The 26,120-nt window shown below is 37.7% G+C and overlaps 3 protein-coding genes across 6 annotated transcripts in view; 1 reads left to right on the top strand and 2 right to left on the bottom strand.

The window, feature by feature from the left end:
* LOC108033591 (fibronectin type-III domain-containing protein 3A) overlaps positions 1 to 26,120 on the bottom strand; it is a 260,877-nt gene that overhangs the window by 171,023 nt on the left and 63,734 nt on the right. The gene's annotated exons all lie outside the window — the stretch shown is intronic.
* On the bottom strand, positions 318 to 19,418 carry LOC108034517 (dnaJ homolog subfamily C member 7). 2 transcript variants are annotated; one of them, XM_017109444.3, is made up of 4 exons: positions 18,926 to 19,418; positions 2,430 to 2,882; positions 1,118 to 1,962; positions 318 to 1,049 (listed from the first exon to the last, which is right to left on the bottom strand). In XM_017109444.3, exons 1-4 carry the CDS (start codon positions 19,066 to 19,068, stop codon positions 958 to 960), a joined length of 1,533 nt encoding a protein of 510 aa, XP_016964933.1. In that variant the 5' UTR covers positions 19,069 to 19,418; the 3' UTR covers positions 318 to 957. The 2 variants fall into 2 exon arrangements, with proteins under 2 accessions (XP_016964933.1, XP_016964941.1); XM_017109452.3 differs by lacking the exon at positions 18,926 to 19,418 and adding an exon at positions 12,574 to 12,948.
* On the top strand, positions 19,728 to 24,120 carry LOC108034503 (uncharacterized). Of its 3 annotated transcripts, XM_044094064.2 has the most exons (6): positions 19,728 to 19,910; positions 19,965 to 20,019; positions 20,855 to 21,254; positions 21,317 to 21,442; positions 21,510 to 23,839; positions 23,898 to 24,120. In XM_044094064.2, the coding sequence occupies exons 3-6, from the start codon at positions 20,879 to 20,881 to the stop codon at positions 24,012 to 24,014; spliced, it is 2,949 nt and encodes a 982-aa protein (XP_043949999.1). In that variant the 5' UTR covers positions 19,728 to 19,910; positions 19,965 to 20,019; positions 20,855 to 20,878; the 3' UTR covers positions 24,015 to 24,120. The 3 variants fall into 3 exon arrangements, with proteins under 3 accessions (XP_043949999.1, XP_016964912.1, XP_050741575.1); XM_017109423.3 differs by lacking the exon at positions 19,965 to 20,019; XM_050885618.1 differs by lacking the exons at positions 19,728 to 19,910; positions 19,965 to 20,019 and adding an exon at positions 20,262 to 20,347.

Below are 26,120 nucleotides of genomic sequence, written 5' to 3'. Positions count from 1 at the left end.
AATCTATCGGTCATTATCTACATTTATTTGACATATAATTTACATTATCCCCAAAAGCAGGCAACACGGAAAAGGTTCCTAAAATTTCCGCTTGGCGGCGTTTTCGCTTTACGCGAATTTAATCGATCTGGCAACGCTGCAATGACCCGCCATTATTTGAAAAACAATGGTTAACTCAAGAAAACTATTTTTTTTTTATAAAATATTGTTTGCAAAAAACCCTAATAAACATTGTTGCATCGCAAAACACGATGTTTTCTCCACCACCTCTTTACAACCAACTCCCTGACTATATAAGCACTAAGATCATAGAACACTTTCTTTGTTTACTATTTTTACTTGATGTTTTCTCTTCACATATAATCTTCGTTTAATTACACAAAATAAGAATTAAATCGCATGCGTTATTGATTTTTGATTGGTTTGTGTTTGGTTTTTCTTTTGCATATTTTTTTGTAACTTAGAAACGAAACTTAAGTGTCTGGCTTAATGAGTACAAATTAAATTGGTTATACAATAAGGCTACGCTTTCGTTAATCATTAATTAATCAGCTACTCCGCTAAATAATCTGAACCACGCGCGCAGGCGCAGGACTCGCAAGGCCAGCGGATCCAACAACAACTGGATATAGCAACTTTTTGTTTACATATTCCTTTCTTTAAGATTTATTCTTCTTGATTTAATGCCACCGAAAGAGTTATTAGAAACAACATTTAAAATGTAAAAATACACTTGAAATTTGTCATAAAATTTTTCATACAATTTGGCTTGTTATCTATTCTGTTTTTAACATAAAAAAATTTGTATTTTTCTGCTTTGTAGGAGGAATAAAATGCAAAAGGGCTTGAAATTTGTGCGCTGCTGTGTTGGGTCTCATTGGCTTCCGATGAGGCAGAAATAAGGGAGCGATGGATGGGTCTTCTTCTCTGTGTGCGATGAACAAAACGCTGGGGGCCTTAGAATTCAAAGTTGAACGAATTATTCCGGCCGCCGCCGCCGCCGTTGAATTGGAAGAACGAGCGGAACATTTGATTCGGATCAAAGTCGGCTGGGGATGGAAAACAAAGATATATATTGTTAATTGCTTGCATTTCTTTAAGCATATTTGAGTACTACCTTGCTCTTGCTCCTCGATGTCCTGGCCGCTGTCGTAGCGCGCCTTCTTGCGGGCATCGCTCAGAATGGCGTAGGCCTCGCCCACCTCCTTGAACTTGAGCTCCTCCTCCTTGCGCTCCTCGGCACTGCTGTTGGCATGACGATCCGGATGATGGACCAGCGCCTTCTTGCGGTACGCCTTCTTGATCTCATCGTCGGTGGCACTGCGGCCGATGCCCAGGATCTTGTAGTAGTCCTTTCGCTTCGACTTCTTCAGCGCAAACTTGGCCTCGCGCAGCAGTCGCTTGATCTCCGGCGTCTTCTCCAGCTGCAGCGCCGTCTCGTAGTCGGCCACCGACTCCTCGAACTTTTCCAGATCATTGTAGCAGCGGGCGCGCAGCAGCAGGGCCTTCAGGTACTGGCTGTTAAGCTCCAGCACCCGATTGCAGTCGGCCACCGCCTCCCTGGCATTGCCGATGCGTGTGTTGACCAGGGCTCGATTGTAAAGCAATTTCGAGTTGATATCCTTGTTGTGCTCGTCGATCTTCAGGGCGTCCGTGTAGATGACATGGGCTTCGCGGTAGCGACCCGACTTGAACAGCATGTTGCCGTTCTCCTTCATCTCCTTGAGCTGCTTGCACTTGCTGCGCATCTGCTTGGACTTGTAGTGGTCGGGGTCGAGGGTCAGGGCGCGCTCGAAGTGCAGAATGCCCTTCTCCAGGTTGTCGGTGTAGTACAGGCACAGTCCCCTCACGTAAATCGCATCCGCCGATGTGGTGTCCAGCTTCATCACACCCACGGCAATGTCCAGGGCCTCATCGCAGCGTCCCAAAAAGGCAAGGCACTCGGCCTTGAGCAGGCGGTATCTGGAAAGAGGAGTTTGGTTTTAGTTTTTTAAATAGGTAGGGCGCTACCAACATATTTAGGGTTGGAAAATAACCTTTTTATCACTTTAGGTGTCTAAAAGTATGCAGTGAACAAGGTGCCTTCCAAAATTAAATCAATTTCACTTATATTTGAAATTTACATTGAAATGTGCTTTCAAAACCCTAGTAATTTTTGTGGCGATCCCGATATATTATTTTTTTAAGTACCTCAATGTATGCAGTCAATTAAGGTTTTGTTTCTCAATAAATTCATTATACATATTTAAACTGCTGCATACTTTTAGGCAATTAAAAAACTTAAATGATTTAAAAATCCTAGTGCTTGATTCAACGAATCAATTATATTCAGTTTAAAATATATTGCTGCATACTTTTTGACATCTTAAAACGATATTCAAGCTATTCAAATACCTTAATAATTTATATATATTTTAAGTAGTACTCACTTCAGGCAGGCGGGTGCCAATTTCAAGGCACTGTCCAGGTAGAAGATCACATTGCGATAGGCCTTCGAGTCATAGTTCGTCTGGATGGTGGCCTCCAGTTGGCGCAGCTTCTGCGCCGCCGCCTGCTCGCCACTCACAGCCGTGCTCTGCGAATTCAGCTCGGCGACCATCTTGACAGCCTGCTCGGTGCCAATGATGTCGCCCAGAGCCAGACAGCACTTGGCCACCCGGACGTAGGCCTTCTCGAAACTCGGATCGAGTCGGATGGCATGGCGGGCGTCGGTCAGGGCGCTGTTGTAGTTGAGCAGCATCATGTAGCAGGCGGCCCGATTGCCGTAGTAGGCCGCCGAGTCCGGGCACAACGAGATGGCGTCTGTGTAGAGCTTGAGTGCATTCTGATAGTTCTGCGCCTTGTATTGGTCGTTGCCCAGTTTCTTCTTCTCTTCGGCAATGCTGCAAGTAACAGAGAAAACAATTTTCTTGGTCAATCCTGGGGGCTTAGCTCACTGCACAAAAGGATCCCAGTCCTTTACATAGTCTACATAATTTGAATTTTTAATTTCATGTCGTCGTCAACCGAGGCGAAGTAACTGCCGCGGGGCAAAGTCGCCTCCTCTCAACGAGAAAAATACAAAACGGCCGGTATAAAATGGCACAAACGAAAAGCAACAGGAAGTAATCCGCTTGCCGTTCACCAGACGTCTTTTCAAAATGCACAGTGACACGGAAATTGGGTGGAAAAGTCAGGCAGAAGATGCATTTTTTATATGAGGGGGCATTTAAAGGATATGGTTTGGGTAATATACCTATATAATTTATATAAAATCTTTACCTTTTATAGTTGCCTACGACTTTATGACGCTTACTTCATTTATAATAGCTTACTAGAACTACTTAAAATTCTCTTGGCGACCTAAACATGATTTACATTATTAGTTCGTTAAATGTTTTTAAGATATCTATATTTTTTACGAAGTGATGATTTAATATAAAATTGTTAAAAATATTGTTCAGGTGCAGAGCCTTTTTAGGTTGACTATACTTTTTACTATTTAGTCAGTTAAACTAGAGATCATTTTAAAAATATTTTTCTTTGCTTAGGAAATATACAATTTAATAAAAATATCTATTTTAACATCGTAAGCTGCAACTCGCCACGAAAACCAATGAAACATTAATCACGAAAGGGTTTGCGCCCCAACATTATTTAAAAAGACAAGAGAGGTTTGTCTGAATAAAAAACCAGAGCAATTATTTAAAAACCAAAGGCTTTTCCCGTAATTACCCATCACGTTCCACTCCCATTTAGTGATTTGCATCCCATTTTTAGCCCACTGTTGCCCCCGACACTCCGATTTTCCATTTGAAGGAAGTGCAACAACCTGCGCCAAGCTCAAATGGGCCAAGAAATTATGGCATCACAATGGCCGCCAATAGGGCGACACTAATGCGGGCGCCAAAGAATCCCGAAAGCCAAAGAAATTCCCCACTTCCAGCACACTTCCCTCCCCCTAGCCAGCAGAAGCCAAAACCCACTTGGAGTTGTGCCAGGCAGGGTGGCTTCACTGTACTGCGAGGAGCATTGTCGCCAGTAGTACGGGGCATAAGTGCTTTATGACTGGCTCGTTGTTGATATTCTCGATTTTCACTCGGTCTGCTTGTTATTTATTTGCTTCTGATTTCGGTTTCCTTTCTGCCTATTTATTTGTGCTTCTGTGTGCCATTAAAAATACATTGAGATATTGCAAATATTGTGTGGGGTCCACCTTCCACTGAGTTACTCAGACTTCTGCTTGAATGGAAGTACATGGTAACGAGAAGGTGAGATCAATGTGTTTCTGTTTCATTTCGGAAGACAAACATTATACATTTTAAGAAGTATTACTTAGTAAAGTAATTTAGTCACAAAAACCACTGGGTGTTTCAAATAATTTTTAAACATGCCTTAAAGTAGGCAACAATATATTCTAAAATCAAATCTATCTGAATTGCATACTTTTAGACACCTACAACAACTTTTAAGTGCTTTCTAAGCCTTAGCGATTCTTGTAAATCCTAAAATCCCAGTAAATAACTAACAATGAAACATATTTTTTCCTCTCATCATTTTGATTGCAACTTGTAAAACTTTGATTGCGAAAATGTGTGAGAACTGCGAATAAGATACGAGGCAAACAAAAGATGTTAATTACTACTAAAAAAGGAATAATTTGCATTGCCCACATTTTTTTCTTTCTTGTCTCTCCAGCAGACAAATAGGAAAAGGGCGGTTTGGGTGGTTTTTTTCAAGTGCTCAGCACAAAACTTTTAATTGCTGCCATAACTTGCCAAAGCGGTCGCGGCCTGAGCCGCAAATGGGGCCAAAATGGGGGTTTCGGATATCTTGAACGGAATGCGAGGGGGACACAGCAACACTCCAGTCGTCAGCAGCAGTTTGCATAACAATTAGAGAAACCCATAAAAGTCAAAAATTCGCTCTCGCTTGATTGGGCAACATTTCAGAAAGCCATTTGTTAGGGCCTTCCCTTTTTCCTAGCGAGTGCTTCAGGATTTTACCTCCCCCAAAAAAGTAGGCAACGCGGTTTGCATTTGCAATTCAACTTCAATAAAAAAGAAGACGTGCAGCGCTAAACTTCAGCAGACATTCGCTGAAATGGGAGAAAATGGCCCGAAACTAAAGAGCTGATTTAAATTAAGTAGTGGGGAAAAAGGTGGGGAAATGGCTGCCGGCACGCCCAAAAACATGAAAGCCCGGCTAGATAAATAAAGCTCAAAAAGGGAACCGCCACCTGAATGGCAGGAAAAACAGGTAACAAAAAATGGTAAACGGAAAGCGAAAAAAAGAACCAACAAGCTGAAAGCACAAGAATGAATGCAAAGCATGCAATGCAAATTTAAGCATGTATAGATTACATTTGCGGCCAGCATTATAGCCCTACAAATCAAAGGTTCCCGGAGGGAGATAGCTTTGTGATAATATTTATTACTATTGGATTCAACACGGCTATTCAAAGGAGTTACTTTGTTTATATGGCCCATTATTTTTTATGTTTATATGCTATCGAAACGATCGTTTATAAAAACAGAAATTTTGTTTGGATGGTCCCTTCTTTGTAAGTTCAACTAATAAAAACGTTCACCCTAAAAAATACTATATATATATACTATTCTTAAAAAAAAAAATAATAGAAAGTAAAGTAAAATGTAATAAAAGTAATTCAAACAGATAAAGAAAAAGATTTTTGAAAAGAAAATTTTTAAGGGAAAAAATAGGTGAAATATAAAAATTTTTTCTTCGATTTTTTTTAAAGAATTTTTTTTTTTCTTTATAAAATCTTTTGTTTGAGGTTAATGACAAGCTCATCGCTTCGTTATTATTAATGCAGTGCTCATTAAATCATTTACTCATTAATTATTTTTATCACCATCGGGGTGGTGCTAAAACTGTGACCCCCACTGTGTGTACGTGTTGGTCCGCATGTGCAAGTGCCTGCAGGTCACAGTAAAGTTCAATGCGCGATAAGCGAAGTCAATGGTAGAAGAACATTCGAGGAATGTTATGCGCGAGTGGGTTGTCTGTGAGACAGTGTGAGTTGGTCGGAATAATCATTCCCTCATGAATATGCATAGGTCGTCGCCAGGGAAAGGGGGTGAAAGGGGGGACTTTTGATGACAAAACTTTTCGCACAGCCAACGAAGGCAACTTGGACGCCGTGTGACATGTGCTGCAAGAATCATGCAAAGTAGATTGTCGGGGTGTCAAATCTATCAGTTAACTGAGGCGATATCTGGCGACGCACAATTGCTACAGTGGGACCACTTGAGTCTCGAGTAGTTGTTCTGCAGCCAAAGTTTTCCACATCTTCTTGATTACTTTTCCCAACACTCACCTAAGCTTTTCCCAGCGGTGAAACTTGGTCTTCATCAAGCCCAAAAGCAAATCACTATTTTTCGGGCTTGATGGTAGATATGTTACCTTAAATTTTAAAATAATCTAATTAACTTCTACTAAAAGACAAAGTAGAAAATGGAGACAAAGTGGAAACTTTGTAAATTCGTTATGGTTGACTCAGATTTTAAAAAGTTCAACTGGCAGACAGTAGAGAACAAGTTTTAGTCAAGAAAGTTTGAATTGGCATTGTGAAAAGAAGTTTAGATACACAAAACATTAAAGATGAAAGAAATTTTGTGTTATATTTTCTGCCACTTTCTATGTAGTTTCTACACTATTAAGATTTTAATAAATATAATCAGTTTGTTTATCTAATCTTATGATCTAATTAAAAAGAGTTACATAAGTAATTAGAGCATTTAAATCAACCTAATAAAGGACTCAAAAGTTATTAAACTTTTCCAAACATTGCTATACATTTTAATAAAACAAAAGATATATTTTCTTTAGAAACTTTGTTATTAAATTTGCCACATATAAAGTATAGCTTCACTATGAAAACACTTCAAAATCCAACCCCTCTCCTCTCGTAATTTCCGCAAGAACTTCTCCGCCGCATCTCAAACTTCCCAGAGCCTACCATTTGCATTCCATTAGCATCCTGCCACATCAAATTGGCTTTGACAGCCAGGCGGAAGAGCCAACAAATAAATACAAGCCCTTACTTTATCCGGCATTTCTACTTACCGCGGCAGAAATGTAAATTCCTCCGAACTCATATACAATTTATTGAGCATTGGATAGAGCGGAGGAGTCAGACTTTTGGGGTTATTACTCTTCGGCATGGGAAAACCGAGGGATTTTAAACACCTCCCATTGGGTGGCAGCTATATTATTCTTACGATCTCCGAGCTAACGCAAAATGTACAAAAAATACGCGGCTATCAAAAGACTATTTTAGCGAACACGTCGTTATTGCTGGTGGTCTCTGGCAGCCAACGGAAGCGACTGATGTTGATGCTGCTGCTGCTGGCGGTGTTGCTGCCGTGCTGCTGCATGTTGCTGCCGTGCTGCTGCATGTTGCCGCTGCTGCTGCGATGATTTCAATGCAGCGGCACGTCGCGAGGCTTGAGCACCGAGCATGGCGATGTACGAAGGCGAAAATACGACCATGTTGTCGGTGTTGCAAAAACAGACAATGATACTTAATGTAGCAACAGCACACAAAAATAATATTATAAAATATTTTTAAGGCCCTTTTCTTACAATCCAATTATAGAGGTTCTTAAGAATATTGTTAATTTAAGGATTATGCTTTTGGTAACGAAAAAAAAAGGGAATCAGAACATATTTATTCAAGACATTAAAAAAGCTACTTTATATGTAATATTTATCATTAATATTATAAGGTGAGACCTTATAAAGCTTATTTATATTTTAACACCTAATATACAATTGTTTCGCTTGCACTGTGCCTGCAGTGTGAGAGAAAACTATTCAGAGAGAGACCAGAGAAAGCATTGCAGTGCAGCGCGCATGTGAGAGAATGGAAAGCGGTGAAAGGGCGGGAGAAATGGGGTGGGTGGTGAAGCCTCTCTGCAGGTGGCTTTAACGATACGCCAGACAATGCCACTAGCCATCTCACAGCCATTTGTTGGTCAATAAGAATGGGAAATGTTCTAGAAGGGCCATATGAAAAGAGCCAATACCCTATGAAAAATTATAATATATTTACTCTGAGATTAATTTTAAATAATATATAAAATATCCAGAAAACAAAAAAATATATATAATATAAGAAAAAGACAAATTCAGTATCTGAAATTATTGTGGCCTACTTTTTGCGTACAAATTATGGTGAACAATAAAACAATCTTAGATAATATTGAAATATATAAATCAAGTTATTTTTAAATTAAAGATAAATACATTAAATCAATAAAAGAGCATAAAACAAAAAATTAAAAATATTGCACACATTGCAGGATATTTTTCCGCCTCACCAAAAGTCAATATTTTATATCTTCCCCACTTGCCGCCCGAAAACCCCCTGCGAATTCCTCTTCAGTTAACGCTGCGTCAAGTCAACAAACCCTTTGCGAAAGCGCATATCAAATAGTTTGCCCGTTTACCCATCACAACACGCTTAGGGAGGCGTGGAAAAGTGGGCGGGCCGGAGGAGCGGACAGCGGACATGACCTGCCACAAGTTGAAATTGCTTGCCACATGAACCGAACGCACACAGATACTCACACCAGCAAGCAGACAGTACTTGGCGGCAGTACAGTAGAGACCCTTTAAATTGATCAACATTTTTTATTTTAATTTAATTTTAAAACGCAACAGAAATTTATTGGTGGATCATTTAATAAGCCTCTGTGAAAAATAACTATTCTTATGATCACTTTTTCACTCTAAGGAACTTTTTTCTCGTTCTTATGGTTAACCTAAAGAGGATTTGAACCTACGCAGACCAAAAAATATAAAATCGGTTGAGGCAATATTTACCAAATTTATCTAGATATGAAGACTTATCACTTTGATTGTTTTCAAACATGCATTTTTCTCTCTTTTGGAGAGTTTCGAATAATGGCTCGCTCTAACATAGTCATTTTTGGCACATACTCGCTCTTTTCTCTCTTTTTCGATTTTAAAGAGCTTTCAAAGAGAGGAAATTCAAGAATAAATATTCCTTAACGATAAGTGTACATTAATAAATGAAAAAAAAAAAACACTTTTTAGTTAAAAATATAGAAAATGTATGACATTAAAGCTTCAAATTTACCTTTAAAAGCAAAATACAAAATAAAAACTAAATTATTTAACCAAAAATTATATATGCCTCAACTTGGTTTTCTACTTAGCAGGCTCCACTGTGGGCTACACCGACTCACGTGGACCACGCACAGTAGGTCAATGCGGGTTCTGCGCCCGTGCTTGAATTTGTTTTTGTGCTTGCCCCCAACTGCGTGAACCGGAAATGCTGTGCAGACATAATGGCGGCCGAAAATAAAGGGAGCGAATAGAACAAAAACACTGCTGGGCGCCGAGCCAAAGCTTAAGTGAATAAGGAGAAGAAGTTGCCAATAAATAAAAGAAAAGCCAGCTTAAGAAACTGGGGAGAAACTTTGGCTTTAGGGAAATGTTCTGGGGAGTAGGTGTGTATTACAAAGTTAATGAACCTAGCCAAGAGGTCGGTCCGAAAGTTTAAGCCAAATTGCTGGGGAAGTTTCTGGGGAGCTGAACAAATGAGGAAATGTTTGGAGTAAAACAAATGGCTAAAATGTGTGTCAGAAACACCAAAACCAGGGGTACATTTTACAAAACAATTTCCTATTTAATGGTTCATATAAATTAACCAGCAATTAATTTGAATTTATTAGAGTTTAGAGCGAGATATGTCCTAGTGAATGAACTTAAATCAATGTTATTATACTCTCTATAATTTTCAATTTCCCAAAGGAACAGGAACCTTTTTCCCTCAGTGAAGAGGACTAGAGCTTGCTATCCACAGTGTGGGCTGAGAACTAATGCAAACAATATAAAATACATAATTGATTGTTGTCTCGCAACCGCCTCCATCGTGCCATCATCGTCATCATCACCATCACCATCACCATCGTTATGGAACACTTGCATATGGATGAGCTCGTGTTCTATTGACACTTGCTTCAATTGAATTTATGGTGCCCAGTTTTGGGTCGTTGTCCGACCCATTATTCCATGTTCTGCCCCAGGAGAGGGGCTGGTGAGCGGGGTTAAATGGCTGGGTTCTGCCAGTTGTCAGTTGCTTGCTATTTATGGCACACACAATACGTAATAAAAATATTAAAGTACATATGACAACGGGATTTATGACGGTGCGGAATGTTTGCCTTTGGCTTCATGCAACATATCTATTGGATACGTGCTTAAAGTCCGATCGAACTAACGTGCCAATTAGATAAGAATGATTAGTTGCAATGGGAATGGAAAATTATAACAACCATTTTAATCCACTGAAAATAATGTCACCCAGGTTTTATTTAAAATTTATTTTAGGGAATTCATTTGATTTCCAAGGTATATTAAGGAAAAGTATCTTTGATAACAGGCCCGTGTTTGGCACACATTTTCCCCCAACTAGCAGTCAGGGAATTTCCAAAAATTTCTCCAAAGAAAACAGTCGTAAATCATAGGTCGGGAAATGCATTTCCCCCCTGACACAAAGTGGACCATAAAAATATGACCAACGAGCAGCTAAATTGCGTCTCCAAACATATAATTTTAACCATCTCCCGAGGAGGCCAATGGCATATTCACAGACAGGAGCACTCCGCACAGCATTGGCCTATAACTCTGCCGACTGGAAATGCATTTGGGCCAAGAGATCGGGTTACGGCCAGCCCATGTGAGTCAGTTGTGTCCGACTGCAACTGCAATAAAATGCATGCGAAAATTTAATGCCACTGCAATTTAAAGCGCAATCCGCCCGCCGCCCGCCCACAGCAACAAAAGTTGCAACTGCAACTGCAAATGCAACAGCAACATGGGCTGCAGATACGACAACAACAATGGCCGGGGCATAAAAACATTTATGTCGGGGCAATAAACGACACACCCAGCACGAAAAAATAGCAGAAAGCTAAAAGACAACACAAAAACCAAAATTATAGTGCGGTAGCAATGCATTGTACATATTTTCCCCATGCTGCCATTTTTTTGTTTTGTTTTGCTGTTTTTTTGGATAAGAATTTTGCGCCGGCGACCTCAATGTGCCATATGCCAGAGCTGTGCCACCCAAAATGAAGAGGAAAAAAAAGTTGGGGCCAACACACATGTGCCCAGGGACCCCAAGGAGACCCCCTGAATGCTCTCCTAGGAGAAAGGACCGAAAGCCAGGGGGCAAAGTGGCCGAGAGGCGGTGCATTTGGCAGCCCAGTTGGGCTCTGACATTTTAAAGAGATTGAGAAATGTCGAAAAGATTTTCTTCGCCAGCTGCTGTTTGCTGGGCCACAGAGAGAGAAATTCATATCAATTTATATCGATCAAAAATAATAAATAAAATAAGATATAGAGTTTATAAAACATATACAATGTTGAGTAATTTTAAATCAGAATTTACCACTCAGTGGTATTTTCTCTCAGTGCATGGCTGCTATTTTCTTTTTGCCTTGATCAGATTGGTCAATGCTCTGTGCCGGGGGTTTGGGAAAAAAGTGTGTGAAGGGCAAAGGCTGGCAGAAAAGTCAAAGTAGTGAAATGAATCATCTGTGAAATAGATATACAAACGTTGCTCATCTTCAAATTAGTTCTCTGGTTTAAACTTAAAAAGCCTTCAGGTATTTTTTAGATACACTCTTTTTATTGACATTATTTATGTAGAAACCTACAGAACACAAAATTAGTTTTGATAAATTGGTTCCATAATATACACTCTTATCATAAGGTCTATTTATAGAACGTTTGTAGATGGTTAAATAATATTGATAAATTGGTTTTTCATTGGAAATATAAATCTATTAAGGTACCTTTTTCTTATCGTAATTATATTTTCACCTAAGTATTCCAAGAAACTTATCAAGTATTTGGCTTGGCCTGGATTTACTTTGTTTTTACACAAGAATTCGTTTCTTTTGAAGTTATTAACCTTTTCTGTTTTCCTCTTCAACCTATTACCCATATTTTTCAATTTATTTTAATGTTTGATTGATAAATTGCCTTTCAATTTCAACGCCTCTGCACGTGGCTACTGTGAGCTACATTGAGGGGAATTCAGTGAGAAACCGCGATAAATAAATATGCAAAAAGACACCAGACGACACCCAAACACACAGAAATATATATATAGACGCACCCGAGTCGAGTACAAAATGTGCCTACAGTGGCAGACAAAATAATAATATTATTAATAGATATCATGCAATAAACTTTTAAAATTTGTACAAAATTTAAGGAAAATTCTAGCAACAAATATATATTTTTTGTATTTTTAAATATGTTATACAAGTTAATTTTCAGCATTAATCTGTTATTAAACATTCTTTTTACTTTTAATACACACAGATAAAAATAGAAAAAATTATTATATTTGAATTTTAAAAATGTGTTTAGATTAATTTTAGCCAATTGACCACTACACTTTTGGCCTGCGATGTTTTTAGATGGGTCAACGTCGATTTATTTTTGGTTTCTTGTGTACTTTGGGTTCCGTTTTAGTTAGCATTTAATCGAGTGCGATGTACTGCAAAAACGCATTTCTTTAAAACTTACTACAACATTTTGCCCAGCTCGACGTCGTCGAATAGTTGCGGATTTTTAAGATACAGTCGATTGTTCCTTCTGGTCTAAGCCAACTACTTTGGTGCGTATTGGAGGGAACTTGATCTTCTGGGTTGGCCCAACTTCTCCTTTTTTCGGTTTCTTGAATCGAATTTGATTTAAGACACCTTTTGCTCATCACAAGTATATTGGCTCAATTTGATCGTATTATTGACAACGGAAATTTTTTAATTTTTTGACAGGGCAACGAAGACAAACAACTCAAAGCGAGGATCCTTTGTTTTGCTTGTTTACCCAGTAATTTTCCCTCTACCGCGAATTTTCACAATTTTCGCGACGAGCGCGAAAAACGACGTCGATCGACGCACTGCTGCAACTCGCGACTGAGTGGGCAGAGTGACGATCCCTCGATGATCCCCTCTGCCAGCGGCGAGTGCAACGCAGCCACTCGGCCGACGCGGAGAGAGTCGAGAGAGCCAGGTGATCGAGCAGAGGGAAACAAGAGAGGGAGCGTTGCAGTGAGAAAAATAGCGCCACATCAAAAAGATTTTAACAGCCTGATAATTAAGGGGGAATTATGCTTGTGCGAAGCAATCAAATTTAATTGAGGTCATTTTTACAAAAAAAAAATATAAAAACCAAAAGTATATAGTGTGTAAAAAAGTACATAGCAATGCCATTTTTATAAATATTAAATACAAATGTTTTTGGAACTTAATTATTACACCATTATTCTTTTGAAAATAATAATTATTTAGTATTTATATTTAACAATAAAAATATAAAATTAGTAAGCAACGAATATTTAATATAATTATCATTAGAAAATTTCACATTATTCTGTAACTCAAATTCTTTCTTGAAATCACTATAAAGTGGTAAAATATAAAATCATAGGTGAAGTTCCTAGTAAAATTTTTATAAAGATTAAATAAAAATGTTTTAGTCCAATTTAGTCCAAGAGAATAATTTGTGGGCACTTATTGAAAATGAAAAAAAATATCATTATTAATATTATAATTTAATTAGGACATAAACGAATTTTTTTAAATTTATCAGCAACATCTAGTTGTTTTTATTTTCACACAATTTTTTCCTCAAACTCTTCCTTAAAATCATTCAAAAGTTGTTGCACTCTCTTTCCTTGTCTTTTGTTTCTGGTAAACATTTATTATTTTCCCCTTTTCTGGGCGTTTTTGTTTCCCGTTGTTAAAGAAAACAAACATTAATAAATGTAAAGATCTATAGAGACCATACTAAATATAGAATGAAGGCGTGTCGTGGATTTTAAACGAGACACGGACAAGATATCGTCTGCTGGCTGTCAACTTTTAATTAATGTTTTTTAATAAAAGCCAAAATGGCAAGACGAGACAACTGGAGAAGGACATGAAACAGGAAGAAAGTTTTGGTTTCGTAAGAAAGCTTGGGATAACAACTCAGCGAATATGAGAAAGCAAAATGAGACCGCAAAATATGCCCAGCCTGCTCCACTTCGCTATCAAATTGGGGCACATCCAAAGGCAATTTAGTGCACATTCCGCTGCAACAAGTGAATTGCACTGCAAATGCAATTGAAACCTGCAAGAGGAAAAAAAAACCAACCAAAACCGAGTGAAAGTGCAGACACAAAGCAATTAAAACCACGAACCTCTGCCATAATGAATGCGAAACAAAACAAAAGAAAATGAATCGACAAACAAAGGGGGAAAAAGCTTGAAATTTCCAGAGAAATTGCCACAAATTCGCAAATTAGCTAGATTAATAAGACTGAAGGAAAAAATAAAAGTTAATGGTTCTAAACAGTTGTGTAAAACTGTGCATATAGATTTTGATAACGGTTGCTCTCAAACTGTAATGGCGCCATCTAGTTAAGTGCTAATTTACAAGCTGCCAACACCTACAGTTTGAATCCGAAAATGGAAATTGCTTTTCCCCAACGCAACCAAATGCACTCTCTCTCCCTCTCTTTATGGCTACACTGAGAAAAACACACAATTAATGAAAAAACCTCAAAAACCTAGCTTCTAAAAAACCAAACCTTCAAAACGACTTCCTAAAAGAATGCTTCTTGGAATGCTTATTAAAAAGGTCTTCTTATTACCTTCTTATTACGTTTTTAAGAAGCATTCCAAGAAGCATTCTTTTATAACAAGATAATAAGAATACCTTTTTAAGAAGCATTCCAAGAAGCATTCTTTTATAATAAGGTAATAAGAACCCCTTTTTAAGAAGCATTCTTTTAGGAAGTCGTTTTAAAGGTTTGGTTTTCTTAAAAAGGTAATAAGAAGACCTTTTTAAGAAGCATTCTTTTATATATGATATAGGTTTTTATTAAATTAAAAGCATTCCAAAAAGCATTCTTTTATAATAAAGTAATATGAACCCCTTTTTAAAAAGCATTCCATGAAGCATTCTTTTAGGAAGTCGTTTTAAAGGTTTGGTTTTCTTAAAAAGGTAATAAGAAGACCTTTTTGAAGCATTCTTTTATACATGATATAGGTTTTTATTTAATGAAACATCTTTTTAATATTAATTTAGATTTTAAGTTCCATTTAAACAGGTTTGTTGTAGGTTTTACAAGAATTCGAACTAAATTTAATATTTCTTTCTATGCACCAATGTGCAAAAACTAGCTCCAAAGTCGTTACAGGCGGCAGACTGGCTCCCAGACGCGATCCAGACGGATAAGGGAAGACAGCTGCCTAAGCTTTTTGACATGGTCTACGGAAGATCGGGTTTTTTTTCACTGCTTGTGGGAAAACTGAGCAATTTTCCAATGCATTTAACTTAATGTGTACGATATGATAAGACTTGAGTGGCTATTAATGGAGTTTCCGTCCTAGAAAAAATAAATTATAAAAAACTAATAAATGATCACTCCAAATACCCATCTGTAATTGAATTTTATTTTATACTTAAGTTTTATTTTTCATAATGACCTTGCCTTTGCCAATATTCGCACACATCTTTGGACACAAAAACCCCATTATATAATCTTAAGCTCAATTGAAAAATTACCTGACCAAAATAGTTTAATTCGCTCTTGCCCCCACAAGATGGGAATTACGTAATTTAAAGCTATTCTGCTATTGTCTTCAAGTGACTGCCCCTTCACAGAAGCCCACAACATCCGCTTGAAGCTTCTCAAAGCAATAAAAATCTTAAATATATAAAAAAAAAACATATTTTCAGCCATGCCACTGATTTTTCTTATGCTTTTTTCCCCTATTGTGTTTTCTGGGCTCGTGTCGAATCAATAATCTAATTGACCCACTTTGGCTGGAGTCGAACAATAACTTTTCGAGGGTTACGTCGCGGGGGGCTAATTGCCCGAAGTTATAGTTGGCCCAAAGTTTGGCCAAAGCAAAGGCAACATTGGAAATAGAGGAAAAAGTAAGCTCGAAACGAATTCGGGCCGAAACTAGGTTGAAAATGTCTGCACTGAAAGTGTTAGCAACTTTGTTGGTAACCAATAAAATAGAACAAAGTGCTGTCAAAACTGTGCTTGCAGATAAGTTTTAGCAACTTAAAGAACTGAATAATATTATATATTAAAGTCATTGTGATTTTTGAAACGAAGAAAACTTAGAAGCTATGTTTATAAGTAATTTGCCTATCAGCAAATACCAAGCAAACCATATTTTAAGTGCTGTAATGCCCAAAAGTGTGATAACGCTTTAATCTTATCACTAAAGTTGAGCTAAACATAAACTTAAAACACTCCTCAACAGCCGTTTTTTTTTAAGAGAATTATTACTTTGTAAATTTCCGAGTTGAAGGTTGCTTATGGATTATAAAAGTTTGACATTTTGATGTGAGAATACTAAGAGCTTATTGAGTTTCTCAGCGGCTATAATTTGCTGATTGATTGCTGCTTGGCTCCAATGATTCGTGATTGGTTTGTTCATGGCCAAAAATCAACACAGCGAACTACAGTAAATAAATATTGCAAATATTGCCTACAGAATTAAATTTCAAATCGTTTCATTTATTTTTATCAAACTTTTCAATTTCGTTTAAATTTTAATTTAGTATATTGCCTATCATAAATATACCTATTATCATTTGTAGATTACATAAAAACGTTACCCTTTGACACTTTGTTGGCACACCCAAACGACCTTGAACTTGACAGGCTGAATATGTCAAGCCGGCATCTGTGAATGTGTAACAGGGCAGGGAAAACCAATAGACAGGATGCTGTAACCTTTTTGAATTGAAATAAAATGAAATTTCCCCCATTTCTAGTTTGCCAACAGGTTGACTCATAGCAGACCCCCAAACGGGTTTCCTCATCATCTGCTCTTCCCAGCGTCATCATCAAGTTTCCAAGTAAGTGCAAACAACAAAATCAAAATAAACCTCTTTTCGCCATGGGGATGAGTCAGTTTGGCCAGACAAGAGAAATTGTTCCGCTTTTTTGCGCCCCAGCCCTTGAACTCCATAAGGCGAAACTGAATAGCTAATGGAAATTGGACTTAAACTCTGAAGGCCTCAAAGGTTACAGCGTTTTTAGTTTGCGCTTGAGTTCATTCACATTAAGTTTAAGTTTTATTTTGGCCAACTTTTTCGGGGCAGCGTGTGTGTAGGCTGCTTTGTCTTTGCTTCGCTCTTTTTTTGGCGGTGACTGTACTTGACTTTGAGCATGATCGCGTTTCAGTTTCTTAGACAAAACTCAGGGACAAAAGATTGTATCCCCCTTTTAGGCCAGCACAAGATGACTGTCCGTGAAAATCTTATCTATCTGCAATACACTTTGCTCTGTTTAATACCGCTTACTCATGGAAACAGGTAAAAAGTACGCAAATTCAGCGGAAGCAACGCAATCAACAACAAATCAATTCACAAGTATACCAAAAAGCGATCGAACCCCTGAAATAAACCTGATTTTCCAAAAATGTATTACTTTTTCGCCACATTCAAGTGTCACTTTGATTATCCAAAACACGGAAATAAATAAAATAGCTTACATATATTTGAATGCAAATGGAAATTGTTTTACCGCGTTTTTCCTTTGTGTGGAAATAACGAGAAAAAAATAACGCAAATGAAGCGTGTCGAAGACTGATTTATAGCTGTTTAAGCTAGGAAAATCAGCATAAATGTTTGCAATTTAAATGTTTAATTTTTTTTTTTGATTTATTTAGTATGTTATTTTTTCTAAACTTTCTCATTTTTAATCCTATTTATATTTGTTATTTAATTTTTTATCTTATTTATCTTTGTAATTTATTCTTTCTTTCCAGCGGACAGTGCTTCTTAAACTGTGGCTTTATTGCAGGCTTGTGAAATCAAAGTTTTGAATTTCAAAATTTAACGGGCCCACACGCTCATAGGAATTGGAAAAAAACATTGGGCGGCAAGCAGAAAATAAAACCAGTTTCCAACAAGAACTAAACAAAGCGCACCTAGCAACAACAAAGGCCACACAGTAGAGCCTTCCTAACGCAACCATGTTTGCAGTTTTTAATTTTTTAATTTAATTTTAACTTAAAGTTAAGGAATAAATTATCCATGTTTTTAAGCGCAATTTATAAAAATTTAATTTAATTTAAAATTCACGACTAGGGTTTTTGAAAATGTTCCTTTAGCAAATGAATATGTTATTTCAAGAAGCAAATTTAAATAAAAATTAAAGCATATTTATGCCAAAAGCATTAACATTACCTAGGCAACGCGACTTTCCGCCTTGCAGAGTATCCACTGTGAGTGCAGGGCGTGTGCGTTGGCGTCGCTGACGTTTTGTATCTTTTTCTCTATATTTGTTTGCTACGTTTGGCTGCTGCCCATGACCATGTGGAGTGGGTGGGACGGGGAGGGGAGACCCGGGCAATGGATTACATAAAACAGCCATGCAAACACACACTTTGACACCTGCTGTTATCGCGCAGTTTGGCATTGACTGTAATAGCCAAACTAATAGTTGTAAAAAATATTCCAATTGGACTGCCCTCTCAAACTGTAAACAATTGATTTGAAATCAGTTGTCTTTTCTTATCAGCGAATTATTTCCCAAATAAGAGTGCTTAATCAATTTCCACAAATTAACTGCGCATAAGCAAAATCTAGGGGAATAAGTAGTTTATTTTTAACTTTAAATATATGTTGTCTTTAATGAACAACATATGACCAGTATAAGTGTTAAATTTCCACAAGTTAACTCCACAAAACCACTTCTTTTTTAACGATTTTTATCTCCTTTTTCACCCTTTTTGTAAGTTTAACTTCGCATAAACATTTGCACAGTTTGAGCGCCAGCTCGAAGGCACATTTTCGGGAGCTGTTATCGTTGGTTTGAGAGCGACTGTGGGGATTCGCCTGTTTTTTTTTTTGTACTTACGTTGCCGCGTCCTTGGGCACAATTTCCTCTGCCGCAGCGGCGCTGGCGTCGACGCCTGGCTGCTCCATCGTTATTTCCACGTCCATCTCGGAATTCGATTGGGTTTCCTCGCTGTCGCTGATCTCAATGACTTCGTCGTCCATGCGTGGCGGATTCTGGGCAGAAGCAACAACAGCGACCGAGTCCAGTGCCTGCCAAACGTTGTTATTTGTCAGTTCCCCTTTTTTTCACTGTTCTTTTTCCTTCGCTTTTGCGTCAGCGACTTCGCGTGTGTGAGTGTGTGTGCACGCGCGCTGTGATAAAAGGTTGCCGAATTTCTGGTACTTTCTCTCGTTCGCTGGTACACGCCCGCCTTCGCCTTGTTCCGCTTCAATTTGATTGCACGGTGCCTGGCCAATGCTAATTTGTTAATTTACAATTTCGAACAGCCAAACGACCCGAAACACGGAAAAAAGCGTGCGCTGCGAGCGAACTGGAGGTGAGAAAACATCGAAAAGCATCGATTTTCAAAACATCGGTCATCGTGTCATCGATGTTTGGCAGCCACATCGATGTTTTCCACATTATCCAGCTCTATTCATTACGTTGTTGCTTACGTTTGCTTACGTTGGAAAATACCGAAAACCATCTGAAGCATCCATGTATCGCAACGTTTTTTCTAGTATTTTTGTCTTCGACGTAACAAAACGTAAGCCTTGTGTCAGTAAAATATTGAAATGTTAATTTTGCTTAGGTACTGACTTACGGCTGCTTACGTTTCCTTACGTTAAAGCTATGTTTGTTTACAAATCAAAACAGATGATCGGCACAAACCTACTAGATATTAAGATAGGATATAGACAACAGCAAGTTTCATTTCTCCGTATCACCTCGTTTGAAGCGGTTGCACGTACTTTTCTCTTTAAGGCAGTTTTTATGTTCTCTGATGAAAAGCTTTCTTGTTTGATAAAAAAGGAAGTAGGGGAGCTTGCGGATGACATCATAGGTATTTATATTCGGGAAATATTTGAAAATTTACCAAACATAAATATATTTACAGGACGCATTAAAATATGTTTGTTCCAAAGATAATATAGACAGCCATTTAAAGGAATGTACGTTACTTTTTTATACCCTTGCAGGGGGTATAGTGATTTCTTTCAGAAGTTTGCAACGCAGGGAGGGAGACTTTTCCGACCCCATAAAGTATATATATTCTTGATCAGCGTCACTAGACAAGTCGATCTAATCATGTCCGTCTGTCCGTCGGTCTGTCCGTCCGTTTCTACGGAAACTTGTCTCTCAGTTTTAAAGCTATCGGGCTGAAACTTTCCTAAAAGTCTTCTTTCTATTGCAGGTAGTATATAGGTCGGAACCAGCCGGATCGCACAACTATATCTTATAGCTCCCATAGGAATATCGGGGGAAAAATTTAAAAAAAAAGTATATCTTCGGTGTTTTTTAACATATAACCTTCTACGCTTGGAAATAACACTTTTAAATTGGTTTGGAATTTCAAATTAAATTTTATCAAAATCGGACGACTATATCATATAGCTCCCATAGGAACGAGCGGAAAATTAACGATAAAATAATATGAAAAAATTATATCTTCGGTGTTTTTTAACATAAAACCTCCTACGCTTGAAAATAAATTTGATCAAAATCGGACGACTATATCATATAGCTCCCATAGGAACGAGCGGAAAATTAACGATAAAATAATATGAAAAAATTATATCTTCGGTGTTTTTTAACATAAAACCTCCTACGCTTGGAAATAACATTTTTTATTTGGCTTTGAATTTCGAATTAAATTTTATCAAAATCGAACGACTATATCATATAGCTGCTATAGAAACGATCGGAATATTAATTTCCGATCGGTTCTATGATTTGTAGCTTGCAATTTAATAAACACTGAAATTGATTTACTTTTCTTATTGGTAGCTGATTAACCGATAGGTTTAAATAATGGACGAAAATGGCAAGTGCCTGCTCAATGACCACTGCGTCTTGGCGATAATGAATTACTTAATTGCCGATTGCCAGGCGAAACCAGAAACTGGTCAAGACAAATCTGTTGGTTATGATGACTTGATAAACTTCGCGTTGGCTCATGAATCCTTCGTTGGAGCTCTCGAGACTTACCACAATTGCCTTTACAAGGATCTTGAGTTGGCACTTGTGTGCAGGATAACGAAGCTGCGGATAGATCTTCTATTCAATAAAGACCCCAATAAAGGAAATGCAATTTTCTGGAGATCCTACCTACAATCAATCAACGAAAGAAGCCCTTTCAATGTTGAGCTGACTTTTGACCACGCAAACGTAGCCATCGCTATAAAAGGTAGGTACCCTTATGGACCTTTTGATCATCAGGATTCTACTTGTAAACTTGTATAATTTAAGGCATTTCACCAGGCCTGGGAAAAACAGAGAAGCTGAAGCTAAGCGTCAACATTACTGCAGAAATCTTAGGTGATATACTCCGCATGAACCCGAATTTGTCAAAGTTGGCCCTTGAAGATACTGGAGGTAGATACATTTAGAGGTCACATTTTCGAATATCCTTAATTTTACTTTTAAACTGATCTGAATTTAGGCAATTCAACAGAATATGCAACAACGGAGAGGTTCAACATTACTACAAAAACCTTGGGTGACTTACTCCACATAAGCCCAAAAATAAAAAAGTTGGCCTTCGAGAGCTCAATAATCCATGGAAGCCTTTCCGATATCATACCACTTTGTACCAGCCTTGCGGAACTAAGAATCAAGATAAACGCGGAAGTCGTTGGTGACAAATTGGAACTGATTGCAAAATTGCGCAATTTAAGGAAAGTTATTATTACTGGCATTTACGAAAGTGGGCTGGAATTGAGGTTTTTTAACAATTTCGGGATATGGCACAGACCCAAGAGCTTTCCACCCTTGACATTGACCATCGAAGGTTGTCTGACCGATATTGGCAAGCCAGTTAACATTGCGACTTTGCGCTCACTGAGTCATTTGCGCATATACGACTCTTATGAATATAATCCAAGAGATTATGTTTTCGGTTGGCTTTCTAGAAATGTAAAAGGGAATCCAGTAATAAACGCCGAGTACGAAGTATCTGAAATGTCGGAGGAGTGCAATTCAATACAGGAAACCATTGCATCAATAACGCTAGGTAGATATGTGGAAGTTAAGTTTGATAGGAACGAAGGAGAACTTCAGGTGGAAATACACCGACAATCGGACATAAGTCGAATGGGTAATTTGGCCAAGCTACCAAATTTAAGTGGTTTGATCATACAAAACAAATGTCGAGAGAGTGATTATCCCAATTCACTTGCGAAATTCCTGCGATGCATGGCACCAAAAGGGTCTTTTGCCCTGAAATCTTGCGAAATAAATGATGAAGCCATTGATCAATTGGAATGCAGGGAAATTGCTAAAATAGAAACGCTTCAATACCTCAAGTGCCACTTGGCCGAATGGAACTTAATTCCGATTTTAACCCATTTACCTAATCTGCAACACGTCATGATCGAAATCCCGGATCGCTTTGATTCCGATATCTCATGGATGGTCTATGATCTTCTAACAGCTTGCCACGTTCAAGCTTCCATAATTGCAAAAGACTTTGTTACGAACTATATGAAAAATGAAAAAAAGTTGGCGATTCTAAAATCATCATCCTCATTGGATAGATTGCTTAAAGCTTTCGCCCCCTTTAGTCAGGTGAAGGAACTGGATATTTCTGGAATACGTATTGAAAATGTCTACAAAGTCGCAGAAATTCAATCCATTAGCACACTAAAATGCAATCTATCAAATACCATTGGCGTTGAAAATTTGGCCGACCTTAACAAACTGAAGACTTTGGAAATTTACCCTTCTGATGAAAGATTCCCCTTTCGACAAAACCTTTCCGAACTTTTCAAGAAACTGGCCGAGAAAAATGTAATCGAATATATTCGTACTGATGATCTTGGCTCCGAAGAGATATTGAATGTTTCCCGAATAAAGTCATTGAAAAAACTGTGGTGCCACATTACCGAACCGGAAGATCTGCGTTCCCTGTCAAAACTAGCTGGCTCGAATCTTGAAGAATTAACTTTCAGTGTATCAGCACCGAAACATTTTCTACAGAATGTTTTGGTTGCATTTTCCACCAATGATAAAACTGCACTTCATCTCATAAATGTGTGCAAACGTGACATAACCGAAAAGACTGAAATTTTCAAAATGAAATGTCTAAAAAGTCTAACTATTAATATAAAGTTCCTAAACGTTGCGGAACTTTATTCACTGTCTTCTCTTCAGAATCTGGATTTATGTAACAAGATTGGATACGACGATATTAAAAGAATAGCTGAACTCGATAAGTTGCAGTCTCTAGATTGTTCGTTGCTCAATGAGCCGGGCTTACAAGCTCTAGCAAACATAATCAATCTGAAAAAACTAACTATTAGGGACTCAGAAGGTTCGCTAACTGAACTCTTTCGAGCCTTTGCCCGAAATAGTGACTCAAAGTTGCAGGAACTCGAAACACCAATTGTTTGTTCTGACGAGATCAGTGAAATATCGAAAATTAAGTCATTAATAACACTAAATATCGAAAACAAAGGCATGGGTAATAACTTTTCCGATCTTGGGCAACTAAGCGAACTCAAATCATTGCGTATTTCTGAAATAAGTGAACACGATAGAGATTTTCGTTTTAAAATCTCAGATGAATGCAGAATAGACATCACCAGCGTGTTGCCAATTTTCCAGACCTGCCAAAAACTCGACTGCGTCACATTGCATTTTGGCCATAAAGGTAATGTTTCTATAAACTTCGTAAGCGAAGTACACGACATTCTGAAATCTGTAAGGGATCCAGCACTTCAGAGGCCATTAAAACTCTGTATAAGTCTCGAAAGGGTTTTCCCCAAATTTCACGTAAGTAGACATAAGGTAACTGAAGATTATTTAATATTTAAAAATGTTTTATTTGCAGTTGGATACTATCGATGAAGCTTACTTAAGCGTCCGCTATTCATATAAATTAGATGATACCTTCGACAGTATTAACAGAAGTCCACCATTTTTGGACTCCCTTCTGGAATTCGAATAAAAAGCACAAAATATGTTTAGATATTAAAAAACGAGTTAACACTGTTTGTATTTTACGTCAAAGGTATTTACTACGAATAAATCTTGTTCACTGTTATGCAATAAAATCAATTTTTGTAACCTCTAAAGCAGGTTTTCCCCTTAAATGCATCCTTCAGAGCGTTTAACTAGCGTGTGATTTAATAGAATGAAGAGTACACACGGCGTATGCGTGTTATTATTAAGTATCCGACCGTTGGACCAAGTGACTTAGCAGGCAGCCAAAGGTTTTTCGCCGGCTTGCGCATGTCGATGAGCATTTTTCCTTGACTTATTTCTCACTGACCCCTTTTGAGTGTTGCAAGAATCGAAAAATTTCCCATATTCTTACTGGCGGCGGCTGGTTGCTGTGCAGCTCACTGACAAAGACTGACCCAACTGATAGATAGGTTAGCCTTATGTCGTTTCATTTAAAAAATTGTAAATTAAAATTGTATTCAAATTGTTAAGCAATAGTAATAGTAATAGTAGTAAAAAAGAAGGGAATTACTTTTTGCAATAATAAACTTTATTATAATTTTTTCTCACTAGAAAGTATATTTTTTGAAAATATTTTTTGTTGCATACTTTTAGGTAGTAAAAAAATATGTTATTAAAAATTTCTCGCTCAGAAGATACAATTTTAATACGGTTAAAGTAAACTAAAAAAGGACTAATAAGTTGTATAAAAAGAATTTAATTTTTAATAATATATTTTTTGTTGCATACTTTTAGGAAGTAAAAAAAAATAGGTAAGTAAAATTCTTTCGCTCAAAAGTTAAAATTAGTTAAAGTTATATAAAAAATAACAAATAATTTGTAAATTGCAATTTAATTTTTGATTGTATTTTAAAAAATACAAAATACAATACAAGTTTTATAAAATACAAATGTTAAATTCAATATAATTTATACAAAAAATATAATAGAAGATTGAAACAAAATTGAAAACTGAAACAAATATATAAAATAAATAATAAAAAAAACAAAATATTTATATTTAATTATAACTAAATCAACAATCCCATGAGAGAAGAACGAATTACAGTCGCTCGAACCTAAGAGAACCTTTCTTTCCTGAAACCACAAATTCGCAATCAATTTAGTATCAAATGGTAGCTGTCACCCGAGCGACAGCAGGAGAGGAAATCCACAGAGGAAGAACCCCAAACGAAACGAACTCGAAAAATCCATACGTCATGTGCAAACACGGCACACACACATAGAGACCTATTCCAATGCCAGGCCATATAAAGAAAGATACATACGGAGCGCCCTGGAAGCAAATGGAGAGGAGCACGGAATGCGATTGGTGCGGCGAATGGCAATCGTTATGGAGAAGAATCGCAGAAGGCGCAACCGAAACGAAGACAAATAATAGAAAAATGACCGAGCCCACATTGTACATAAACACACACACAGAGGTGGCAAGGTGCGAGGCCAGCACTTATAAGCAATGCTATTTATAAGCAGCCGAAAAGCGAAGAGCGAACGCCCCCCGGGCGAAAAAAAAAAAAAAAAAAGAAAAGACCCCCATTATCGCATTATGCGCAGGAGCGAGGGGGACGGCCTGCCCTAGTGCTGCTCTCCTCTGAATCAGCAAGGCAAAAAGAAATATAAATAAACGGGACTCGAATGGAAACGAATGGGAAACGGAAAACGGTTGACAAAAAAAAGCAGGGCCAGAAAGAGATGGCCACAGTGCCCCGAAAAGTATAATTCGTTGAAAGTTGTCATTTACTTTTTTAATTGAAATTAAAATGCTTTTTGTCCAAGACAGCTGCGCAAACTCCAAGTAAAAGCAGTGTTTTTTGTTGCCCCTCTGACTTTTCTTCTCCTGCAATGCATTTATTTTAATTTACTTTGCTAGAGAAAATGCCAAAACAATTGTCATTTGTTTATATAAGGCGGCGTCCGTGGGTGTGAGCGAGAGGCCAAACGTACACAACTGGCTATGCAAATATGCTGCTCTCTCGCTCGCTCATGTATTATTGGTTGCAGCCCACCTGAGCGTGCGATAGAGAGGGCGCGCGAGAGAGTGAGAGAGAGAGGGCCGGGCTGAAACGAAATGAAATTGAAATGAAAAGAT

This window comes from Drosophila biarmipes, chromosome 2L, assembly GCF_025231255.1.
Source record: "Drosophila biarmipes strain raj3 chromosome 2L, RU_DBia_V1.1, whole genome shotgun sequence".
Classification (NCBI taxonomy): domain Eukaryota; kingdom Metazoa; phylum Arthropoda; class Insecta; order Diptera; family Drosophilidae; genus Drosophila; species Drosophila biarmipes.
The sequence above is the reverse complement of the archived record's forward strand: the minus strand, read 5'-3'. Positions and strand labels throughout refer to the sequence as shown.